Source organism: Pelecanus crispus, chromosome 8 (genome assembly GCF_030463565.1).
Source record: "Pelecanus crispus isolate bPelCri1 chromosome 8, bPelCri1.pri, whole genome shotgun sequence".
In the NCBI taxonomy this organism is placed as follows: domain Eukaryota; kingdom Metazoa; phylum Chordata; class Aves; order Pelecaniformes; family Pelecanidae; genus Pelecanus; species Pelecanus crispus.
The window spans coordinates 21,496,703-21,517,770 of record NC_134650.1 but is presented as its reverse complement, the minus strand read 5'-3'; the positions used below and the strand labels follow the sequence as shown (position 1 = coordinate 21,517,770).

Genomic DNA, 21,068 nt, shown 5'->3' with positions numbered 1-21,068 from the left:
GTAGCGTGTAAGTGTATGACGAAAAATTCTGAACGGGTGGTTGGAGAAGGAGGGGAAAGGAAGACCAATTCAGAGCAGCCTTCGATGAGCACGTGAAAAGTAACAAAGTCGAGAGGGGAGCGCAATCGCTGAGGAGGACGCCTTTGAGGGCGGATCTTCATTGCTCGCCTGTGCTCTTGGTCATGGTTTGGGAAACTAATGTGGCTGGTGCCTTTCCAGTATGAGGCTGCTTTGACCTGCAGAAAGGCTGAGAAGAAAGTCATTCAAGCATGACTGCTGCAAAAGCTGTGCAATTCATAGTGGGCACGTGCATTTGGACTAATAGACTAAGACTCGTAATATTCTATACGTCGTATTAAGACAACTTGATATCTATATTACATGACCATTACAAGAACCTGTAGTGTGTTCCCAGGAAGGTCTTCTAGGGAGAAATCCCAGAGCCCGTGGCAGGTGCCTGAGCAGCCCCACCTCCTCAGGAGTTGTGCGGGCTTGGGGAGCTTAGGTTCTCCGTTTCAGTTGATTGGCCCCCACCTTCTTCAGCCTTCAAATGTCTGATCTCAGTCAACAATGGTGGAGTGGTTAATTTAGACCGTGTTCCGTATGGACTGAAGCATATAAAGTTGCTGCTGCTTCGGTTAATGAGCCTGATACCTCTGGTTCTCCGGGGGGTGGGTGTGAACGTCACATGTGTTGTACTTCCGAGCCTGTTTTCTTTTGCTATCCTTGTACGAGTCATTCAAGCATGATGGCTGCAAAGATTCGTGATGGGCATTGTGCTTTTGGACGAGTGGGATAAGAGTAATAATATTGTACATTCATATTAAGAGAAACTTAATTAAGAGTAATTTTTCCCGTACGGTACAAATACCATTGCCACGGGAGGCCTCTGCCTTCGTCCTGGTTGTGATCGCCTCGAGGAGAATAGAAGAGATGGGCTCGAGGGGAAAAAAAACAAAGAAGAAAGCCAAGGCAGGAGCTGAGCGCTGTGCGGGAGCCGATGTGTGCGTGGCGGCGGTCCGGTGCCCGTGGGCAAGGCCGGGCAGGCAGCGCCGGGCAGCGCTCGGTGCCTGCAGTGCCGGGAGGAGGCTGCGGGCGCCGCTGTTGACCGAGGAGGAGCGAGAGGAAGGCCGGAGCGCTGCAGGCAGCCCCGCCCGCTGCGGCCCGGCTCGCTCGCTCGCTCGCTGGCTGGCTCGGCGGGCGGGCGTTCTGCGAGCGTCCCCGCGGTGCGGAGCCGTGCTGCAGCGAGGCGGAGGGTCCGTCGGCCGCGGGCGGGAGCGGGAGCCTAAACCGGAGCGGGAGCCGGAGCGGCAGCCGGAGCGGGAGGCGGATCGGCGGATCGGCGGATCGGCGGATCGGCGGGCAGTGGTGCGGTGCCGGCGGTGCGGCGGCGGCGATGTGCGCGGCGGGGAGGCGCCGGGTCCGGCGGGAGCGAGCCCTGCTGTGGTGCGTCCTGGTGGCGGCGTGGGAGGCGGCGTGGGGGCAGCTGCGGTACTCGGTTCCCGAGGAGATGCCGAAGGGCTCGTTCGTGGGCGACGTGGCCAAGGACCTGGGGCTGGAGCTGCCGGCGCTCCGCCACGGCGGCGTCCACGTTGTCTCCGAAGGTAGGACGCAGTATTTCACCCTGCACGGCAGGACGGGACATTTAGTGACGGCGGAGAGGATAGACAGAGAGCAGCTGTGCGAGAGCATAACGCAATGCGTGCTGCGGTGTGAGGTGATAGTGGAGGGGGAAATGAAGGTTTATGGAATCGAAGTGGAAATCACGGACATTAACGACAACGCGCCCAGCTTCAAGGAAATCGTGCTGGAGGAGGCAATTAGCGAGACGACAGCGCCGGGGTCGCGGTTTCCCCTGGCCGAGGCTCACGACCCGGACGTGGGTCCGAATTCCCTGCAGAGCTACGAGCTGAGCGGCGACGAGCACTTCTCGCTGGCCGTGCAGGCGGGCCCCGGCGGGGATGAGCGTCCCGAGCTGGTGGTGGCGAAGGCGCTGGACCGGGAGGAGGCGGCGTTTCACGAGCTGGTGCTGAGGGCGAGCGACGGCGGAGAGCCGGCGCGCACGGGCACGGCGCGGATCCGCGTGGCGGTGCTGGACGCGAACGACAACGCGCCCGTGTTCAGCCAGGCGGAGTACACGGTGCGTGTGCCGGAGGACGTGCCCGTGGGCTCCGCCCTCGTCACCCTCACGGCCACCGACGCCGACGACGGGCTGAACGGCGACGTGAAATACTCGCTGAAGAAAATCACAGAGAAAGCCTCGCAGATTTTCCAGCTGGACAGCGAGACGGGAGCGATCACGCTGCTGCGGAGCTTGGACTTCGAGGAAGGCGACTCGTACGAACTGGAGGTGCAGGCACGGGACGGCGGGGGTCTTTCCGACACGGCGAAAGTCTCGATCACGGTGACAGACGTCAACGACAACGCGCCGCAGATTTCGGTGCGGTCGTCGGTGAGCGCGATCTCTGAGGACGCCCCGGCGGGGACGGTGGTGGCCCTGCTGCACGTGCAGGACCGCGACTCGGGGGCGAACGGCGAGGTGCGGTGCAGCATCGCCGAGCGCCTCCCGTTCCGGCTGGAGAGGTCGTTTGATAATTACTACAGCATGGTGACTGCCGAGGACCTGGACCGGGAGGAGGTGGCGGAATACAACGTGACGGTGCGGGCGGCGGACGGCGGGTCGCCGGCGCTGTGGAGCAGCGCGGTGCTGGCGCTGCGGGTGCTGGACGTGAACGACAACGCGCCGGTGTTCGCGGAGGCACGCTACAGCGCCCGGCTGCCCGAGAACAACGCGGCGGGCGCGCTGGTGCTGACGGTGCGGGCGGCGGACGCGGACTGGGGGCAGAACGCGCGCGTGCGGTACCGGCTGTCGGAGGGGCGGGTGCGGGGCGCGCCGCTCTCGTCCTACGTGTCGGTGCAGGCGGAGACGGGCGCGCTGTACGCGCTGCGCTCCTTCGACTACGAGGAGGTGCGCGAGGTGGGGCTGTGGGTGCGGGCGGAGGACGGCGGCGCGCCGGCGCTGAGCAGCAACGTGTCGGTGCGGCTCGTGATCGTGGACGAGAACGACAACGCGCCGCAGGTGCTGTACCCGCCGCCGGCGCCGGCGCCGGGCGCGGGCTGGGCGGGCGTGGAGCTGGCGCCGCGCTCGGCGGAGCCCGGGGCGCTGGTGGCCAAGGTGGTGGCGGTGGACGCGGACGCGGGGCAGAACGCGTGGCTGTCGTACGAGCTGGCCAAGGCGACGGAGCCGGGGCTGTTCCGCGTGGGGCTGCACAGCGGCGAGGTGCGCACGGCGCGCTTCGCGCTGGCCCGCGACGCGGCGCGGCAGAGCCTGGTGGTGGTGGTGAAGGACCACGGGCGGCCGGCGCTGTCGGCCACGGCCACGCTGACGGTGGTGCTGGCCGAGAGCGTGGCCGAGCTGCTGTCGGAGCTGGGCAGCGCGGCGGCGGCGGCGGCGGCGGCAGCGCCGGGCGAGCCGGCCGGCAGCCTGACGCGGTGGCTGGTGGTGGCCGTGGCGGCCGTGTCCTGCCTCTTCCTCGCCTTCCTGCTGCTGCTGCTGGCGCTGCGCCTGCGGCGCTGGCGCCGCTCGCAGCTGCTGGCGGCGGGCAGCGGCGCCTTGCGCGGCGTCCCGGCCTCGCACTTCGTGGGCATCGACGGCGTCCGCGCCTTCCTGCACTCCTACTCGCACGAGGTGTCGCTCACCGCCGACTCGCGCAAGAGCCAGCTCCGCCTGTCGGCCGGCAGCTGCTGCGACACCCTCCCGGCCCGGCCGCCGCCCGACGAGCCCGCGCCGCTGCTCGGGGAGGACCCTGCCGGCGCCCGCCGCGCGGACCCCGCCGCTCCGCCGGTGAGTTCCTCTGGCGAGACTTCCCTGCCTTTCCTTTCTTGGTAGTCTGCACTTTTTCTCTTTCCGTCACCCTTGCTCTCTGCGCGCACGTAAGGCGACTCACAGCTCTGCGTGTCGGTGCCTATTGCTCATTTAGGGCGTTCGCTGGAGCTGTCATCAGCCTCCTACCTGGTGTGGAAGGTGGGAGAAGTGAGGGTACTTTGGTGTTCTGTCCTTTTTCTGGTAGGGGAAGTAGATGTAAAGTAGCTGTAAGCGTAGTAGAAGAGGTGCATCTACGTGTGCATCGGTTCTGTGGTTTCAAACCTCCCCTCCTGGTAGAGGAGGCCCGATCCATGGCCTGATCGTGGTATATGTTACAGGGAAGTGGTCTGGGGCACTGGTCTCTTGATAAGATGTTCTTGCAGATTATGAGGGTTAAAGCACACCATGCAAGTTCTGAGGGGATGGAGATGAGAAGTGTGGGAGCTGCGCCCGAGGGGCTGCTGAATTACAAGAGAGAGATGGTTTGCTGTGGTTTCAGGCAATGTGAGTTTCATGTTCCTGAGTAATTTTGGCCTAAGACACATTATCCCGGCTGTACTGGGAGCCCTCTGTGGTTCTTCCTGTGTGTTTGCACGTGGTTATGATGTCCTTAATAATTAACAGCTATGTACTTATGAGAAGTGCCATACTGGGAGCTTTGGGAGGAGCCAACAGTGTTTCCATTACCTGCTAAATACCTTAATTCAGTGTCTACTCTAAGTGCCATAATCTGGAAGAGTATGTTCAGTTTCTCCCCTTTGTTACATAGGTCCCATAGTGGTGGTCCTGTGCATGTTCCTTTTCTTATAGTCCAAAGAAATTACTCTGAGAACTGTGGCTATGGTCTTTGGTGTGAGCTCCCGTGTGATCCTCCTGTGTACCTTTTACCAACAAGATACTCTTCTTGTGTGCCTACTACAGTTGACGTGATCTGAAATGTTAAGCTCTGCTTCCTTCACTTCTGCAGGCTTCACATTCCTTCCTTGGTTCTTCTCCTATTCTAAAACTGGGCCTCAGTTTGGCTGGTGGTCCTTAAAAGTAGAGACCTGTTCAAATGATCAGGCTGAGGGAGCAGTTTCCATCCATACCTTGAAGGTGTTCAGCTGCCAAGACAAAGACACTGATATGCTTCTGTTGCCCTAAAATGTCACCAAAGGAAATGCTGTTTCAGCTGTGGCTGATGCATGGCCAAAAGCTGGGCATTGTCCATGGTTCAACTAAAGGCTGTGAATGCCGAGCAAGGAGGGTGAGAGGCTGGCTCCCAACCATGAACATAAGTGGGTCAATGTGGTTTTAGCTGGGCGGCTGGGCGGTGGTTTGATTTCATGCCTGGTGCCAAGGCCTGTGCCATTTATGTTCTGATCCTAGCTTTGCTGTCCTGAAGGGCAATGGTAGTCCTCTGACAATAAAGAATTTGAGTGTAAGAGTGTACCTAGAACGATGATGCATGTGTAGAACAGCTTACAATTCCTGCGTGTGCAATCTTCTTTATCCACCTCTATCTCCCTGGAACGTTGTGATGTAGAGTTTCCTCATAGCTGTAATTATGCTTTCTTTCAGGCCTTGGTTTCCTGGAAGGTCATGGTTCCTTTTCCCCGTTTCTGGACAGTGCTTTTGCATTTGAAACTGTATGCATTTTCTTGCAGCAAATACTGGCTTCAGCCACCTAAGACAGATTTTTAGGTGTGAGGAAAATGAAGCAAAAGCTAAGCCAGGATTCTCTTAACAGAATCTCTCTTAATCTCTAGGGAGAATAACAGGCCACAGAGTAGAAAAAACCACATGAGAGCTGATGAATATTGCAGAAAATGAAACCCCCTACCATGTAGTGCAGAGTAAGACCTTAAGGTCACACTTGGAGCTTGAGACCTCAAGGACTTCCAGGTGCTCTGGAGGATGAATTCCAGTACCCGCACTGAAGACCAAGACATCCTCCCAGTGACTTTACTCTGACAACATTTTCTCTTCTGAGGCTTCCTTGCATACTTTGTTGGGGTTTTTTCTGTTGTTGTTGTTGGGTTTTTTTGTCTCTTTTCCTGGTCTCCTATGTATGTAGGTTAAATTAGAAGTAGCAGGATATCTTCTCCTGTGTGTTAATGCCTCTTGCTCATTCTACAGCTGGTACAGAAGGCAGGAGATGTGAGGGTACCTTTGTGTTACATTTTTGGTAGGGAGAGTAGGTGAAAGCATGACTACAGCCAAGTTGTGTCTCTGTGAAAGAGTGCATGTGATAAAAGAGGGGAGGAGATTGCACCTATGCCATTAGTTTGATGACCCAGTCTCTGTTGGATGACCTAATCTAGAAGAGTATGTCATGATCCTTTTGGTTTTGCATAGTTTAACTTCTTGCCTTGCTCGTTTTCATAGGAAACGCTTTCCTGGAGGTGTTTCCTCAAAATGTTACTGCAAGAAATGTTCTTGCTTGCCAAATACACATGGTAAGAAGCCATATGCTGTTCATGGTAAAGGAGAAGTGGACGGTGCACCTTCTCTTTCAATGGAGTCTACCTGTAAATGATGAAGATCTACAATAACCATGCAATCTGAGAAGGGTTTGAGGAGAGTCTCGGGGCTGTTGTGTGTGAAGAGATACTGGTGGAGACATGGCATGTGTTTTGTCCACTCCCAGGGTTTATTGCTGGCCTTCTGAAAAGGAGCCCGAAGGTGTCAGATTTAAGCACAGATTTAAGCTTTTCATTAGCACGGTGTTGTAACATATCTTCCAAGCTGCGCATGTGCTGAGGAAGGATGATGTTGCCTTTCAGCTGATACTTTGGTGACTGGGTCTTTATTTGAGCTCCATATTGCTTATGGCCTTTAGAACTTTTTATGTTTCTTCAAATTATATGGGATGAGCAGAAAAATCTCTTTGCATTCATCCATGTTGCAACGCTTGGATTCTGGGAAGCTGTATGCACAGTAGTTCTTTCCATGTTTGTCTGCAGAGGTGGCTTTCTTGTTGCATGGTGTTTGGGCAGGGTGAGGAGTTGTGCCTGTACTGAGTCAGGGCAGGTGGAAGAGTTTGCTGTGGTGTAGTTTGAAATGGCTAAAAGGAATGTGTAAAAGTTCGGTTTGTCCTAGTTACATGAGGCCTACAGCTGTGGTTCAATGCATTTTCTTTTTTTATTGTCCAAAGAAATTACTTTGAGGAACTATGGCTGTGGAGTGTGGTGTAAGCTTCCGTGTGAGCCTCCTGTGCACGGGTTAGCAACTAGTTACATTTTCTGTGCACCTACTACAGTTGACATAATCTGAAACGTGAAGCTACGATTCTTACACTTCTGTTGGTTTCCCATTCTTGCCTTGTTTCGTTGTCCAGGTCTAAAGCTGGGGCTCATTTTGGCTGGTAATCTTGAAACATTAAAAGATTAAAAGATTAAAAGATTGACAGATTATTGGTCTGGGGGAGTAGATTCCATCCATACTTTGAAGGTTTACAGCTGCCAAGATGTGGTGGGTTAACCTTGGTGAGCCGCCAGGTGCCCACCAAGCCACTCTATCACTCCACCCCCTCAAGTGTTCAGGGGAGAGAAAATAGAGTGAAAGGCTCATGGGTCGCGATAAGGACTGGGAGATCACTCAGTAATTGTCGTTACGAGCAAAACAGACTCAACTTGGGGAAATTAATTTAATCTATTGCCAGTTACAGTCAGACTATGATAATGAGAAATAAGAACAATCTTAAACCATCTTCACCCCACTCCTCCCTTCTTCCTGGGCTCAACTTCGCTCACAATTTCTCTACCTCCTCGCCCCGAGAGGTGCAGGGGGAGAGAGAATGGGGGTTGTGGTCAGTTCATCATGCCATCATGCATTGTCTCTGCCACTCCTTCCTCCTCATGCTCTTCCCCTGCTCCAGCATGGGGTCCCACCCATGGGAGACAATCCTTTACTAATGTCTCCAACTTAGTCCTTTCCACAGGCTTCAGATTTTCATGAATTTCTCCAGGATGGATCCTTTTCACGGGGTGCAGTCCTTTTCTTGAAGAGACTGCTCTGGCATGGGTCACCCACAGGCATCAACAGGTCCTGCCAGAAGACCTTCTCCACTGTGGGGTCCTCTCCACAGGGCCACACGTTCTTCCAAGAGCCTGCTCCAGTGCGGGCTCTCCACAGAGTCACAGCCTTCCTTCGGGGCTCATCCACCTGCTCCAGCGTGATGTCCTCCATGAGCTGCAGGGTCAATATCTGCTCCACCATGGACCTCCATGTGCTGCAGGGGGACAACCTGCATCACCACGGTCTTCAGCATAGGCTGCAGGGGAACCTCTGCTCTGGCACCTGGAGCACCTCCTTCACTGACCTTGGTGTCTGCATAGTTGTTTCTCTCACGTATTCTCAATCCTCTCTCCCAGCTGCTGTTGCACAGCACGTTTTAACCCTTCTTAAATGCGTTTGCACAGAGGTGCTACCACTGTTTGTTGACTGGCTGAGTTTGGGCAGCGGCAGGTCCATCTTGGAGCCAGCTGGATCTGTCTCTGTCATACGTGGGGGAAGCTTCTGACATCTTTTCACAGAAGCCACCCCTGTAGCCCCCCTGCTACCAAACCCTTGCCATGCAAACCCAATACACAAGACAAAGACTTAGATGTACTTCTGTTTCCCTGAAATGTCACAGAATTACATGCTCTTTTGCCTGTGGCCAACATATGGCCAAAAATTGACTATTGTCTATGGAGCAACTAAAGGTTGTGAAGGCAGAGCAAGGAAGGGTGAGAGGTTGGCTTTGAACCAGGGAAATATACTTGTAAGTACAAAAAGTGTACTGATAATTTATCAGCATAGCTTCGTTTAGCAATGCGCCATGTGTTAGTGCCTCTTGCTCATGCTACAGTGGGTGTGAAGGGCAGGAGATGTGATGGTATCTTTTGTGTTCTATCAGGGGAACAGAGGTAAACAAGACCTGAGTAGAAGTTGCATCTTTGTGGAACAGTGTGTGTGATAAAAGAGGGGAGGAGATTCCCCCTAAGCTGATGGCTTGATGACCCATTCTCTGTTGGATGACCGCTGAGCTTTTATTTTTGTTGTTTATCATTCGTGTGCTCTAGAATCTTTCTTTTTCTTCTGAGACTGTTGGTGAGCAGAGAAACGTACCTCCCTTCTTGGTGTGATCGTATTGCATTATACTCTGATGATAAGTTTTTTGTTCAGTGAAATATTGACATTGAATATCTTGACATTTCTCAACAGGTGAGGCTTGAGCCTCAAGGAGTGAAGGGTTTCAGCCCAGGCTCCACTGTCGGTCTTTGGCAATGGGCCTCTGATTTTAGCAAACTCTTTAAGAGTTTGCTAGCTCTCAGAGGTGTCCCACGCAGAGGGAGATGCTGGTGCAGCCTGCTGCAGTCCAGGAGAGCTCAGAGGGCCTCACTTAGGACTGCTGTTTATAGGATTGTGCGATGATTGGCTTTAGTCATCCATCCAAGCTACCATCTGGTTCGGTAATTACTGGAATTCCAGTAACCATGATAGCACTTTGTTTCAAGGCTGCCAGGTAACTGGTTGTTCCCACTCCCTGCTTCAACCATGTAGGAGTTTGTGGTACAATTAAGGGGCGCCTAATTGACCAACTCACTACACAGTGGTCGAGGTCTGGCAGGAATTCCTGAGGACATAAAGCAGTTGAAGAGAGAAAAGGTGTGGGGGGGAATGCACCACCACAGGGGTATAGAAGGACAGATGGTCATTTCCTCCTTGCTTGTCACAGTTAACTCAACTGTGTGCCTAATGCAGTACCATGCAATTTGAGTTGCTTCTGCTCAGTAAGTTTGGCCTAAGAAATACTATTGCACCTGATCCGTTCATTTCTCTACATTTCTAACTTGCCTTGCTTGTTGTCATGAGCTACAGCTCAACCTCAGGGTGTCTGATCAAATGGGGAAAGTCACATCTGTTCCAACTGTCTGAGTGCAGGTGTGGTTCCTGTACACACCTTTGTTGTTTACAGCTGTGAAGAGGAAGGCTTTCATAGACAGATGAGTGCTCACCATTGGAGCAACGTGGCTTTGGCAGATGGACTATTAGATGGATCAGGAACTGGCTGGATGGCCACATCCAAGGAATTATACCCAGTGGCTCAATGTCCAACTGGAATCCAGCAACGTGTGGTGTCCCTCAAGGGTCCATGCTTGGATCAACACTATTTACCATCTTCCTAGACAGTGGGACTGAGTGCACCCTCAGCAAGTTTGCAGACAACAGCAAGCCAAGTGGTGCCATTGACTTGCTTGTGGGAAGGGATGCCATTCAGGCAGAGCTTGACAGGCTGGAGGAGTGGGCCCGTGTGAAACTCATGAAGTGCAACAAGGCCAAATGCCAGGTCCTGCACCTGGGTCAGGGCAATCCTCAGTTTCAATGTCTACTGTGGGATGAATGGATGGAGAGCAGCCTTGCAGATACTAGTGGATACTAGTAGGTGACAAATGGGACATGATCTGGAAGTGTGCACTTGCTGTCCAGAAAGCCAGTTGTATCCTGGGCTGTATAACAAGCAGCGTGGTGGTTCTGTCCCTCTTTCTCCACTTTCTAGAGACTGCACCTGGAATGTGCAGCTCTGGGGGGCACACTCCAAGAAAGGCATGGACGTGTTGGAGTAGGTCCAGAGGAGGACCACAAAAATGGTCAAGAGGCTGGAACGTCTCTGCTATGAAGAAGGTCTGAGAGACTTGAGGCTCCTCAGCCTGGAGAAGAGAAAGCTCTGGGGAGACCTTACTGTGCCTTTGCAATATATAGAGGGGGCTTAAAAGAAAGACAGAGAGAGACTTTTTACCAGGGCCTGTCTTGACAGGACAAGGCGGAACGGTTTTAAACTGAACAAAGGTAGGTTTAGATTGGACATAAGGAAGACATGTATTATGATGAGGGTGGTGAGACATTGGACCAAGGTTCCCAGAGAATCATGGATGTGCCACCACTGAAAGGGTTCAGGGTCAGGTTGGTTGGGGCTTTGAGCAACTTGATCTAGTGAAGGATGTCCCTGCCTTTCTCAGAAGGGTGGACCAGATGACCTTTAAAGGTTCCTTTCAACCCAAACCATTGTAAAATGATTTTGCCTCATTCTGTTTCCAATTATGCACTGATTACTCCAACATGACTTCTATGACGAAGTCCACGTGGCTTTGCACTTTTCCCATTGTCAACCCCTCAATTATGGAGAGGCAAAAGTAGGAACTTTTGTCAACCAGAAGCAAAATAATAAAGGTCATTCTGCTGTCTTAGCATAGAATTACACACATGACCGTCGGGGTGATACATTTCTCTGCTCCCTACACTAGAAATCAAGAGTAGGACAAGAAAAACTATTTTTTACTTTCCATATACACCCATTAGCAAGTCATTTTTCCCATGCGGTAGAAACAATACAACCACGGGAGGCCTGTACCTTCGTCCTGGCTGTGATTGCTTCAAGGATCAAAGAAGAGATGGGCTCGAGGGGAAAAAAAAAAAAAAAAAAAGAAGCCAAGGCAGGAGCTGAGCGCTGTGCGGGAGCCGATGTGTGCGTGGCGGCGGTCCGGTCCCCGCGAGCTGCCCGTGGGCAAGGCCGGGCGGGCAGCGCCGGGCAGCGCTCGGTGCCTGCAGTGCCGGGAGGAGGCTGCGGGCGCCGCTGTTGACCGAGGAGGAGCGAGAGGAAGGCCGGAGCGCTGCAGGCAGCCCCGCCCGCTGCGGCCCGGCTCGCTCGCTCGCTCGCTCGCTCGCTGGCTGGCTCGGCGGGCGGGCGTTCTGCGAGCGTCCCCGCGGTGCGGAGCCGTGCTGCAGCGAGGCGGAGGGTCCGTCGGCCGCGGGCGGGAGCGGGAGCCTAAACCGGAGCGGGAGCCGGAGCGGCAGCCGGAGCGGGAGGCGGATCGGCGGATCGGCGGATCGGCGGATCGGCGGATCGGTGGATTGGCGGGCGGTGGTGCGGTGCCGGCGGTGCGGCGGCGGCGATGTGCGCGGCGGGGAGGCGCCGGGTCCGGCGGGAGCGAGCCCTGCTGTGGTGCGTCCTGGTGGCGGCGTGGGAGGCGGCGTGGGGGCAGCTGCGGTACTCGGTTCCCGAGGAGATGCCGAAGGGCTCGTTCGTGGGCGACGTGGCCAAGGACCTGGGGCTGGAGCTGCCGGCGCTCCGCCACGGCGGCGTCCGCATCCTAGACAGAGGTAGGACGCAGTATTTCACCCTGCACGGCAGGACGGGACATTTAGTGACGGCGGAGAGGATAGACAGAGAGCAGCTGTGCCGGCTGGTGGAGAACTGCGTGCTGCGGTGTGAGGTGATAGTGGAGGGGGAAATGAAGGTTTATGGAATCGAAGTGGAAATCACGGACATTAACGACAACGCGCCCAGCTTCAAGGAAATCGTGCTGGAGGAGGCAATTAGCGAGACGACAGCGCCGGGGTCGCGGTTTCCCCTGGCCGAGGCTCACGACCCGGACGTGGGTTCGAATTCCCTGCAGAGCTACGAGCTGAGCGGCGACGAGCACTTCTCGCTGGCCGTGCAGGCGGGCCCCAGCGGGGATGAGCGTCCCGAGCTGGTGGTGGCGAAGGCGCTGGACCGGGAGGAGGCGGCGTTTCACGAGCTGGTGCTGAGGGCGAGCGACGGCGGAGAGCCGGCGCGCACGGGCACGGCGCGGATCCGCGTGGCGGTGCTGGACGCGAACGACAACGCGCCCGTGTTCAGCCAGGCGGAGTACGCGGTGCGTGTGCCGGAGGACGTGCCCGTGGGCTCCGCCCTCGTCACCCTCACGGCCACCGACGCCGACGACGGGCTGAACGGCGACGTGAAATACTCGCTGAAGAAAGTGTCGGACATGGCATCGGAAATTTTCCAGCTGGACAGCGAGACGGGAGCGATCACGCTGCTGCGGAGCTTGGACTTCGAGGAAGGCGACTCGTACGAACTGGAGGTGCAGGCACGGGACGGCGGGGGTCTTTCCGACACGGCGAAAGTCTCGATCACGGTGACAGACGTCAACGACAACGCGCCCGAAGTGACAGTGTCGTCGTCGGTGAGCGCGATCTCTGAGGACGCCCCGGCGGGGACGGTGGTGGCCCTGCTGCACGTGCAGGACCGCGACTCGGGGGCGAACGGCGAGGTGCGGTGCAGCATCGCCGAGCGCCTCCCGTTCCGGCTGGAGAAGTCCTTCGAGGACTACTACCGCGTGGTGACGGCGAGGGAGCTGGACCGGGAGGAGGTGGCGGAGTACAACGTGACGGTGCGGGCGGCGGACGGCGGGTCGCCGGCGCTGTGGAGCAGCGCGGTGCTGGCGCTGCGGGTGCTGGACGTGAACGACAACGCGCCGGTGTTCGCGGAGGCGCGCTACAGCGCCCGGCTGCCCGAGAACAACGCGGCGGGCGCGCTGGTGCTGACGGTGCGGGCGGCGGACGCGGACTGGGGGCAGAACGCGCGCGTGCGGTACCGGCTGTCGGAGGGGCGGGTGCGGGGCGCGCCGCTCTCGTCCTACGTGTCGGTGCAGGCGGAGACGGGCGCGCTGTACGCGCTGCGCTCCTTCGACTACGAGGAGGTGCGCGAGGTGGGGCTGTGGGTGCGGGCGGAGGACGGCGGCGCGCCGGCGCTGAGCAGCAACGTGTCGGTGCGGCTCGTGATCGTGGACGAGAACGACAACGCGCCGCAGGTGCTGTACCCGCCGCCGGCGCCGGCGCCGGGCGCGGGCTGGGCGGGCGTGGAGCTGGCGCCGCGCTCGGCGGAGCCCGGGGCGCTGGTGGCCAAGGTGGTGGCGGTGGACGCGGACGCGGGGCAGAACGCGTGGCTGTCGTACGAGCTGGCCAAGGCGACGGAGCCGGGGCTGTTCCGCGTGGGGCTGCACAGCGGCGAGGTGCGCACGGCGCGCTTCGCGCTGGCCCGCGACGCGGCGCGGCAGAGCCTGGTGGTGGTGGTGAAGGACCACGGGCGGCCGGCGCTGTCGGCCACGGCCACGCTGACGGTGGTGCTGGCCGAGAGCGTGGCCGAGCTGCTGTCGGAGCTGGGCAGCGCGGCGGCGGCGGCGGCGGCGGCAGCGCCGGGCGAGCCGGCCGGCAGCCTGACGCGGTGGCTGGTGGTGGCCGTGGCGGCCGTGTCCTGCCTCTTCCTCGCCTTCCTGCTGCTGCTGCTGGCGCTGCGCCTGCGGCGCTGGCGCCGCTCGCAGCTGCTGGCGGCGGGCAGCGGCGCCTTGCGCGGCGTCCCGGCCTCGCACTTCGTGGGCATCGACGGCGTCCGCGCCTTCCTGCACTCCTACTCGCACGAGGTGTCGCTCACCGCCGACTCGCGCAAGAGCCAGCTCCGCCTGTCGGCCGGCAGCTGCTGCGACACCCTCCCGGCCCGGCCGCCGCCCGACGAGCCCGCGCCGCTGCTCGGGGAGGACCCTGCCGGCGCCCGCCGCGCGGACCCCGCCGCTCCGCCGGTGAGTTCCTCTGGCGAGACTTCCCTGCCTTTCCTTTCTTGGTAGTCTGCACTTTTTCTCTTTCCGTCACCTTTGCTCTCTGCGCGCACGTAAGGCGACTCACAGCTCTGCGTGTCGGTGCCTATTGCTCATTTAGGGCGTTCGCTGGAGCTGTCATCAGCCTCCTACCTGGTGTGGAAGGTGGGAGAAGTGAGGGTACTTTGGTGTTCTGTCCTTTTTCTGGTAGGGGAAGTAGATGTAAAGTAGCTGTAAGCGTAGTAGAAGAGGTGCATCTACGTGTGCATCGGTTCTGTGGTTTCAAACCTCTCAGGAGATGCACCTCCCCTCCAAGGAACAGCCATGGAATTGAAGCATGACTCAGGGGTACTCTTTCTCTTGATCGCTGTGTGAAACGTCATTTTTCCATCTAATAGGTCCCTGTAAGACTGTGAGGTAGGGTTTCATCGTGGTTGTATTAAGCTTTTCCCAGCCTTCACCAGCCTTCAGATGGTATTAATGGCTCTTGCTCTTATGAAGTAGGTGCTGATGTTTTGTCGGTATTAAAATTGGTGTGAATGTTGGGGATGGGAGGGTATTTTTGTCAGGATTTTCTGGGTTTGGGGCTTGTTATTTGAGGCACGTGGGAGGAAGTTACTCAATTTATGCACCATCATGTTGGATGCAGCTTTCCTGTAAATGGTAGTTATTGAACGCAGACGTAAACATTGCATTAACGGTTGCAGAGTCTCCTATCTTCCACATTGCCCATGTGCTGAAGTGCGATGATGGTGTCTTTGGGTTGGTACCTTCATAAGGGAGTCTTTAACTGAGCTGCTTATGCCCTTTAGAACATTTTACATTTCTTGAAATGAGCATGATGAGCAGGGAAGTGCCTATGCGTGCATCCGTGCCCTGATCTTTGTCCTCTGGAAGGAGAAGTCGTGTGCGCAACATTTCTTTCAGTGGTGTCTGCTTGCAAAGTTAGCTGCCTTGCTGGGTAATGTTTGAGCATGCTGAAGATGCATGTCTGCACAGAAAGTGGGCAGGTGGACGAGTTCTCTGTGGTATAGTTTGAAATATCTAAAAGGTAGGTGTCAATGTTCCGTTTCTCCCCGTTGTGACATAGGTCCCATAGTGGTGGTCCTCTGCATGTTCCTTTTCTTATAGTCCAAAGAAATTACTCTGAGAACTGTGGCTATGGTCTTTGGTGTGAGCTCCCGTGTGATCCTCCTGTGTACCTTTTACCAACAAGATACTCTTCTTGTGTGCCTACTACAGTTGACGTGATCTGAAATGTTAAGCTCTGCTTCCTTCACTTCTGCAGGCTTCACATTCCTTCCTTGGTTCTTCTCCTGTTCTAAAACTGGGCCTCAGTTTGGCTGGTGGTCCTTAAAAGTAGAGACCTGTTCAAATGATCAGGCTGAGGGAGCAGATTCCATCCATACCTTGAAGGTGTTCAGCTGCCAAGGTAGAGAGACTTAGTGATGTGCTTCTGTTGCCCTAAACTGTCGCTGAATTAAACGCTCTTTTTTTTTTTTAGGTGTGAGGAAAATGAAGCAAAAGCTAAGCCAGGATTCTCTTAACAGAATCTCTCTTAATCTCTAGGGAGAATAACAGGCCACAGAGTAGAAAAAACCACATGAGAGCTGATGAATATTGCAGAAAATGAAACCCCCTACCATGTAGTGCAGAGTAAGACCTTAAGGTCACACTTGGAGCTTGAGACCTCAAGGACTTCCAGGTGCTCTGGAGGATGAATTCCAGTACCCGCACTGAAGACCAAGATGTCCTCCCAGTGACTTGACTTTACTTGACAATACCTTTGTGTTACATTTTTGGTAGGGAGAGTAGGCGAAAGCATGACTACAGCCAAGTTGCATCTCTGTGAAAGAGTACATGTGATAAAAGAGGGGAGGAGATTGCACCTATGCCATTAGTTTGATGACCCAGTCTCTGTTGGATGACCACTCCTCTTTTACTTTGGCTGTGGCTCATTCATGTGCTTCAGAATTTTGTGAGGGGCTGTGGAAGAACACAAGAGATATGCTTTGCTCCTTTCGCTGCTCAGTGTCTAGCTGTAGTATCACGCAATGTGAGTTTCATCCTCCCAGAGAAGTTTGGCTAGAAGACATGCTCTCCCAGCTGCATCGGGAGCCCTGGGAGGTTCTTCCTGTGTGTTTGCAGGTTGTCACTGACTCTCAACTAACAGCTCAAGTATGTACTTTTGACAAATGCCCTAATGGGAGCTTTGGGAAGCTGTGTATTCGTTGCCAACTAAATACCTGAATTACGTAGCTACTTACTAAGTGCCATAATCTACCAGAGTATGTTGTGCTCCCTTCCTTTCTGCAGGTGTTCACTTCTTGCCTTGCTCTTTGTGATGAGCTAAAGGTGGGCCGTAGTCTCTGGTAACGTGCTGAACCTCAAACGTGTTACCTTTGCCTGACTGTCCTGTCCATGCCTTTCATGTTATCCGTGGTAAGGGGAAGCTGTCTGTGTGCCTTGTCTTTGGGTGGAGCCTGCCTGCAAATGATGCAGATCATTGACAGTCATGCGAGCTGTGAAGGGTTTGGAGGAGAGCCTTGGGGGTGCTGTGTGTGAGGAGGTACTGGTGGAGCCAAGGCATGTCTTTTATTAGTTCCCAGGGTTCATTGCTGGACTACGTAAAATGAGTCTGAAGGTGTCTTCTTGTTGGATATCACACCGCTCAGGTTAGCAACGGCCAAGTTGTGGGTTCACCAGTTTGCTTTCCTGTTGCATGATATTTCCTGGGAATGGTAGTTATTGAGCATAGACCTACACTGTACATTGAGATTTGAGCACCTTGTCTCTTCCAAATTGCCCATGTGCTGAAGTAGGATGATGGTGTCTTTGAGTTGATACCTTTATGACGGAGTCTTTGTCAGAGCTGCATATCACTTATTCCCTTGAGAGCAGTTTACGTTTCTCAAATTAGTGTTATGAGCACAGAAATGTCTCTGCATGCATCCGTGTTGTGATCCTTGTTCTCAGTAGGGAGTTGTTGTGTGTGCAACTTTTCCTTCAGGACAGAGAGAATTTTTCACCCTGCCCAAAGGCAGGGCAGGTAAACAAGTTTGCTGTGGAGTCATGTGAAATGTCGAAAAGATGTAAAGATGGTGTGAAAGTCCAGATTGTCCTAGTTGTTATATGAGGCCCACAGCTGTAGTTCCATGTGTGGTTCCTCTTTTTTATTGTCCAAAGAATTTACTTTGAGGAACTGTGGCTATGGTCTTTGCTGCAAGCACCTCTGAGAGCCTCCTGTGGACTTTTTACCAACCAGACACCCTTCTTCTGTACCCACTACAGCTGACGTGATCTGAAATATTAAGCTATGACTCCTTCACTTCTGCAGGTTTCCCATTCTTGCCTTGTTTTGGTTCTTTTTTCACCCAGGTCTAAAGCTGTGCCTCATTGTGGCTGGTAACCCTTAAGACATTGAAAGATGTCTTATAATTGTTGGGCTGTGGAAGCAGTTTCCATCCATACCTTGAAGGTGTTCAGCTGCCAAGACAAAGACTTTGATATACCTCTGTTTCCCTAAAATGTCACCAAAGGAAATGCTCTTTTGCCTGTGGCTGACATATGGCCCAAGTATTGGCTGTTGTCCGTGGTGCAGCTCAAGGCTGTGAATGCTGAGCAAGGAGGGTGAGAGGCTGGCTCACAACCAGGAAAATAAGTGGGTCAAAGTGGCTTTGTCTGAGCAAGGGTTGCACTTCATGCCTGGTGCCAAGGCCTGCACCATTCCTGCTGTGATCCTGGATTCCCTGTGAAACCTCCTTTACCCACCTGTATCTCCCTGTAACATTGTGATGTAGAGTTTCCTCATAGCTGTAATCATGCTTTCTTTCAGGCCTCTGTTTCCTGGAAGGTCGTGGTTCCTTTTCCCCATTTCTGGACAGTGCTTTTGCATGTGAAACTGTGCGCGTTTTCTTGCAGCAAATACTTGCTTCAGCCACATAAGACAGAATTTTCTGTGTGAGGAGGATGAAGCAGAAGCTAAAAGAGAATCTGTGGTAATTTCTCAGAGGACTTTGCTTGAGAAGGAGGCCCATGATAAGGTGTTCACACTTACGGCTTCATGTTTGTGGGAGATGAGCAGGCCACATAGTAGAAAAATTGCTGGGAGCTGATGACGATTTCTTTAAAAGGAAACCCCCTACTATGTAGTCCACAGTAAGACTTTAGGGACACATTTGCAGCTTGAGATATGAATGACTTCCAGGGGCTCTCAGGGACACATTTCAACACCCCCAGTGAAGACCAAGAAGACTTCCCGGTGACTTTCTCTGACAACGCTTTATCTTCTAAAGCTTCCTTGCCTCACTGGTGTGATTGATGTTGGTTTTCTTTACCTGGTCTCATACGTATGTGGGTGTACTTGTAATTCTCAGCATAGCTTCGTTTAGCAATGCGCCGTGTGTTAGTGCCTCTTGCTCATGCTACAGTGGGTGTGAAAGGCAGGAGATGTGAGGGTGTCTTTTGTGTTCTGTTCTATCGGGGGGAACAGATGTAAACATGACCTGAGTAGAACTTGCATCTTTGTGGAACAGTGTGTGTGATAAAAGAGGGGAGGAGATTCCCCCTAAGCTGATGGCTCGATGACCCATTCTCTGTTGGATGACCGCTCCGCTTTTCTTTTTGTTGTTTATCATTCATGTGCTCTAGAATGCTTCTTTTTCTTCTGAGACTGTTGGTGAGCAGAGAAACGTACCTGTCTTCTTGCTGTGATCGTAGTGCATTATCCTCTGATGATATGTTTTTGGCAATTATTGGAAGGTCAGAAGCAAACCTGCAAGTTGTGTAGGGTTGGAGAGAAGACAAGGGAGCTCTGGCAGCGGGGGAGTTGTGGCGAATGGAGGTTTGTGAATCCTGCGGATTATGTTAATTTATCGTGAATGAGTGACTTTCCACAGTTTGATTTAGTTGCCGTTTAGAATTTACTTGTGACAAATTGCAGGATTTGATGGTGATATTTTCATAGAACAGAATCATTTTGAACACCTCCAGGGATGGGGACTCCACTACCTCTCTGGGCAGCCTGTTCCAATGCTTGACTACCCTTTCCACGAAGAAATTTTTCCTAATATCCAATCTAAACCTCCCCTGACACAGCTTGAGCCCATTTCCTCTCATCCTATCGCTAACTACTTGGGAGAAGAGACCAACACCCACCTCACTGCAGCCTCCTTTCAGGTAGTTGGAGAGAGTGATAACGTCTCCACTCAGCCTCCTCTTCTCCAGACTAAACAATCCCAGTTCCCTCAGCCACTCCTCATAAGACTTGTGCTCCAGACCCTTCACCAGCTTCGTTGCCCTTCTCTGGACACAATCCAGAACCTCAATGTCTTTCTTGTAGTGAGGGGCCCAAAACTGGACACAGTACTCCAGGTGCGGCCTCACCAGTGCTGAGTACAGGGGGACAATCACTTCCCTGCTCCTGCTGGCCACACTATTCCTCATACAAGCCAGGATGCTGTTGGCCTTCTTGGCCACCTGGGCACACTGATGGCTCATGTTCAGCTGGCTGTTGACCAACAGCCCTCAGATCCTTTTCCTCTGGGCAGCTTTCCAGCCACTCTTCCCCAAGCCTGTAGTGTTGCATGGGGTTGTTGTGACTGAAGTGCAGGACCCAGCACTTGGCCTTGTTGAACCTCATACAGTTGGCCTCGGCCCATTGATCCAGCCTGTCCAGATCGCTCCGCTGGGCCTTCCTACCCTTGAGCAGATCGACACTCCCACCCAGTTTGGTGTCATCTGCAAACCTCCTGAGGGCACACTCAATCCCCTCATCCAGATCATTGATAAAGATATTAAACAAGACTGGCCCCAAAACTGAGTCCTGGGGAACACCGCTTGTGACTGGTCGCCAACTGGATTTAACTCCATTCACCACAACTCTCTGGGCATGGTCACCCAGCCAGTTTTTCACCCAATGAAGAGAATGCCCGTCCAAGCCATGAGCTGCCAGCTTCCTTAGGAGAATGCTATGGGAGACCACATCAAAGGGTGAACCTCTCCATAATCTTTCCCGGCACTGAGGTCAGGCTGACAAGCCTCTAGTTCCCCAGATCCTCCTTCTGCCCCTTCTTGTAGGTGGGCGTCACATTGCCAAGCCTCCGGTCATCAGGGACCTCCCCTGTTAACCAGGACTGCTGATAGATGATGGAGAGTGTCTTGGTAAGCTCCTCCGCCAGCTCCAGTTGGAGTCCCCCATGAGAACAAGGGCTAGCGATTGTGAGACTTCTGCCAGCCGCTTACAGAATGTTTCATCTACTTCTTCATTCTGGTTGGGTGGTCTGTAACAGGCTCCCAGCAGGACGTCTGCCTTGTTGGCCTTCCCCCTCATCCTTACCCATAAGCACTCAACCTTATCATCACAACTGTTGAGCTCTATAAATTCGAAACACTCCCTAACATAAAGAGCCACCCCACTGCCTCTCCTTCCTTGCCTATCCCTTCTGACGAGCTTATAGCCACCCAATGCAACACTCCAGTCATGAAAGTCATCCCACCATGTTTCTGTGATGGCGACTAAGTCATAGCTATCCTGCTGCACAAGGGCTTCCAGCTCCTCCTGCTTGTGGCCCGTGCTACGTGCATTGGTGTAGATGCACTTGAGCTGGGCTATTGATTTCACCCCCAACATTGCCATGCCACCCTCAGGCTCCTCTCTAGTGAGCCTGGTGATATCCCCTTCCCCCTTCAAACTTAGTTTAAAGCTCTCTCAGTGAGTCCCGCCAACTCATGAGCGAGAATCCTTTTTCCCTTTGGAGACAGCTGAACTCCATCTGCTGCCAGCAGGCCCGGTGCCATGTAAACTTCCCCATGATCAAAAA

At 54.2% G+C, this 21,068-nt stretch overlaps 2 protein-coding genes across 2 annotated transcripts; both read left to right on the top strand.

The window, feature by feature from the left end:
• Positions 1-1,396: 1,396 nt before the first annotated feature.
• LOC142594177 (protocadherin gamma-A5-like) lies at positions 1,397-4,795 on the top strand. The gene is made up of 2 exons (XM_075715653.1): positions 1,397-3,844; positions 4,676-4,795. The coding sequence occupies exons 1-2, from the start codon at positions 1,397-1,399 to the stop codon at positions 4,793-4,795; spliced, it is 2,568 nt and encodes an 855-aa protein (XP_075571768.1).
• A 6,989-nt stretch (positions 4,796-11,784) lies between these two features.
• Positions 11,785-20,375, top strand: LOC142594176 (protocadherin gamma-A10-like). Its single transcript, XM_075715652.1, has 6 exons — positions 11,785-14,232; positions 15,379-15,445; positions 15,536-15,679; positions 17,626-17,652; positions 18,169-18,312; positions 20,326-20,375. The coding sequence occupies exons 1-6, from the start codon at positions 11,785-11,787 to the stop codon at positions 20,373-20,375; spliced, it is 2,880 nt and encodes a 959-aa protein (XP_075571767.1).
• Positions 20,376-21,068: the final 693 nt, after the last annotated feature.

What these genes read in the sequence shown, in the direction of transcription:
- LOC142594177 (XM_075715653.1), top strand. Translation starts at nt 1,397, where the DNA reads ATGTGCGCGGCGGGGAGGCGCCGGGTCCGGCGGGAGCGAGCCCTGCTG. An exon ending in CGGACCCCGCCGCTCCGCCG is followed by an intron (nt 3,845 to 4,675) that starts GTGAGTTCCTCT and finishes CTTTTCTTATAG; the next exon opens with TCCAAAGAAATTACTCTGAG.
- LOC142594176 (XM_075715652.1), top strand. Translation starts at nt 11,785, where the DNA reads ATGTGCGCGGCGGGGAGGCGCCGGGTCCGGCGGGAGCGAGCCCTGCTG. An exon ending in GAAGGTGTTCAGCTGCCAAG is followed by an intron (nt 15,680 to 17,625) that starts GTAGAGAGACTT and finishes TTTTTCACCCAG; the next exon opens with GTCTAAAGCTGTGCCTCATT. An exon ending in GTTCACACTTACGGCTTCAT is followed by an intron (nt 18,313 to 20,325) that starts GTTTGTGGGAGA and finishes CCCTTCTTGTAG; the next exon opens with GTGGGCGTCACATTGCCAAG.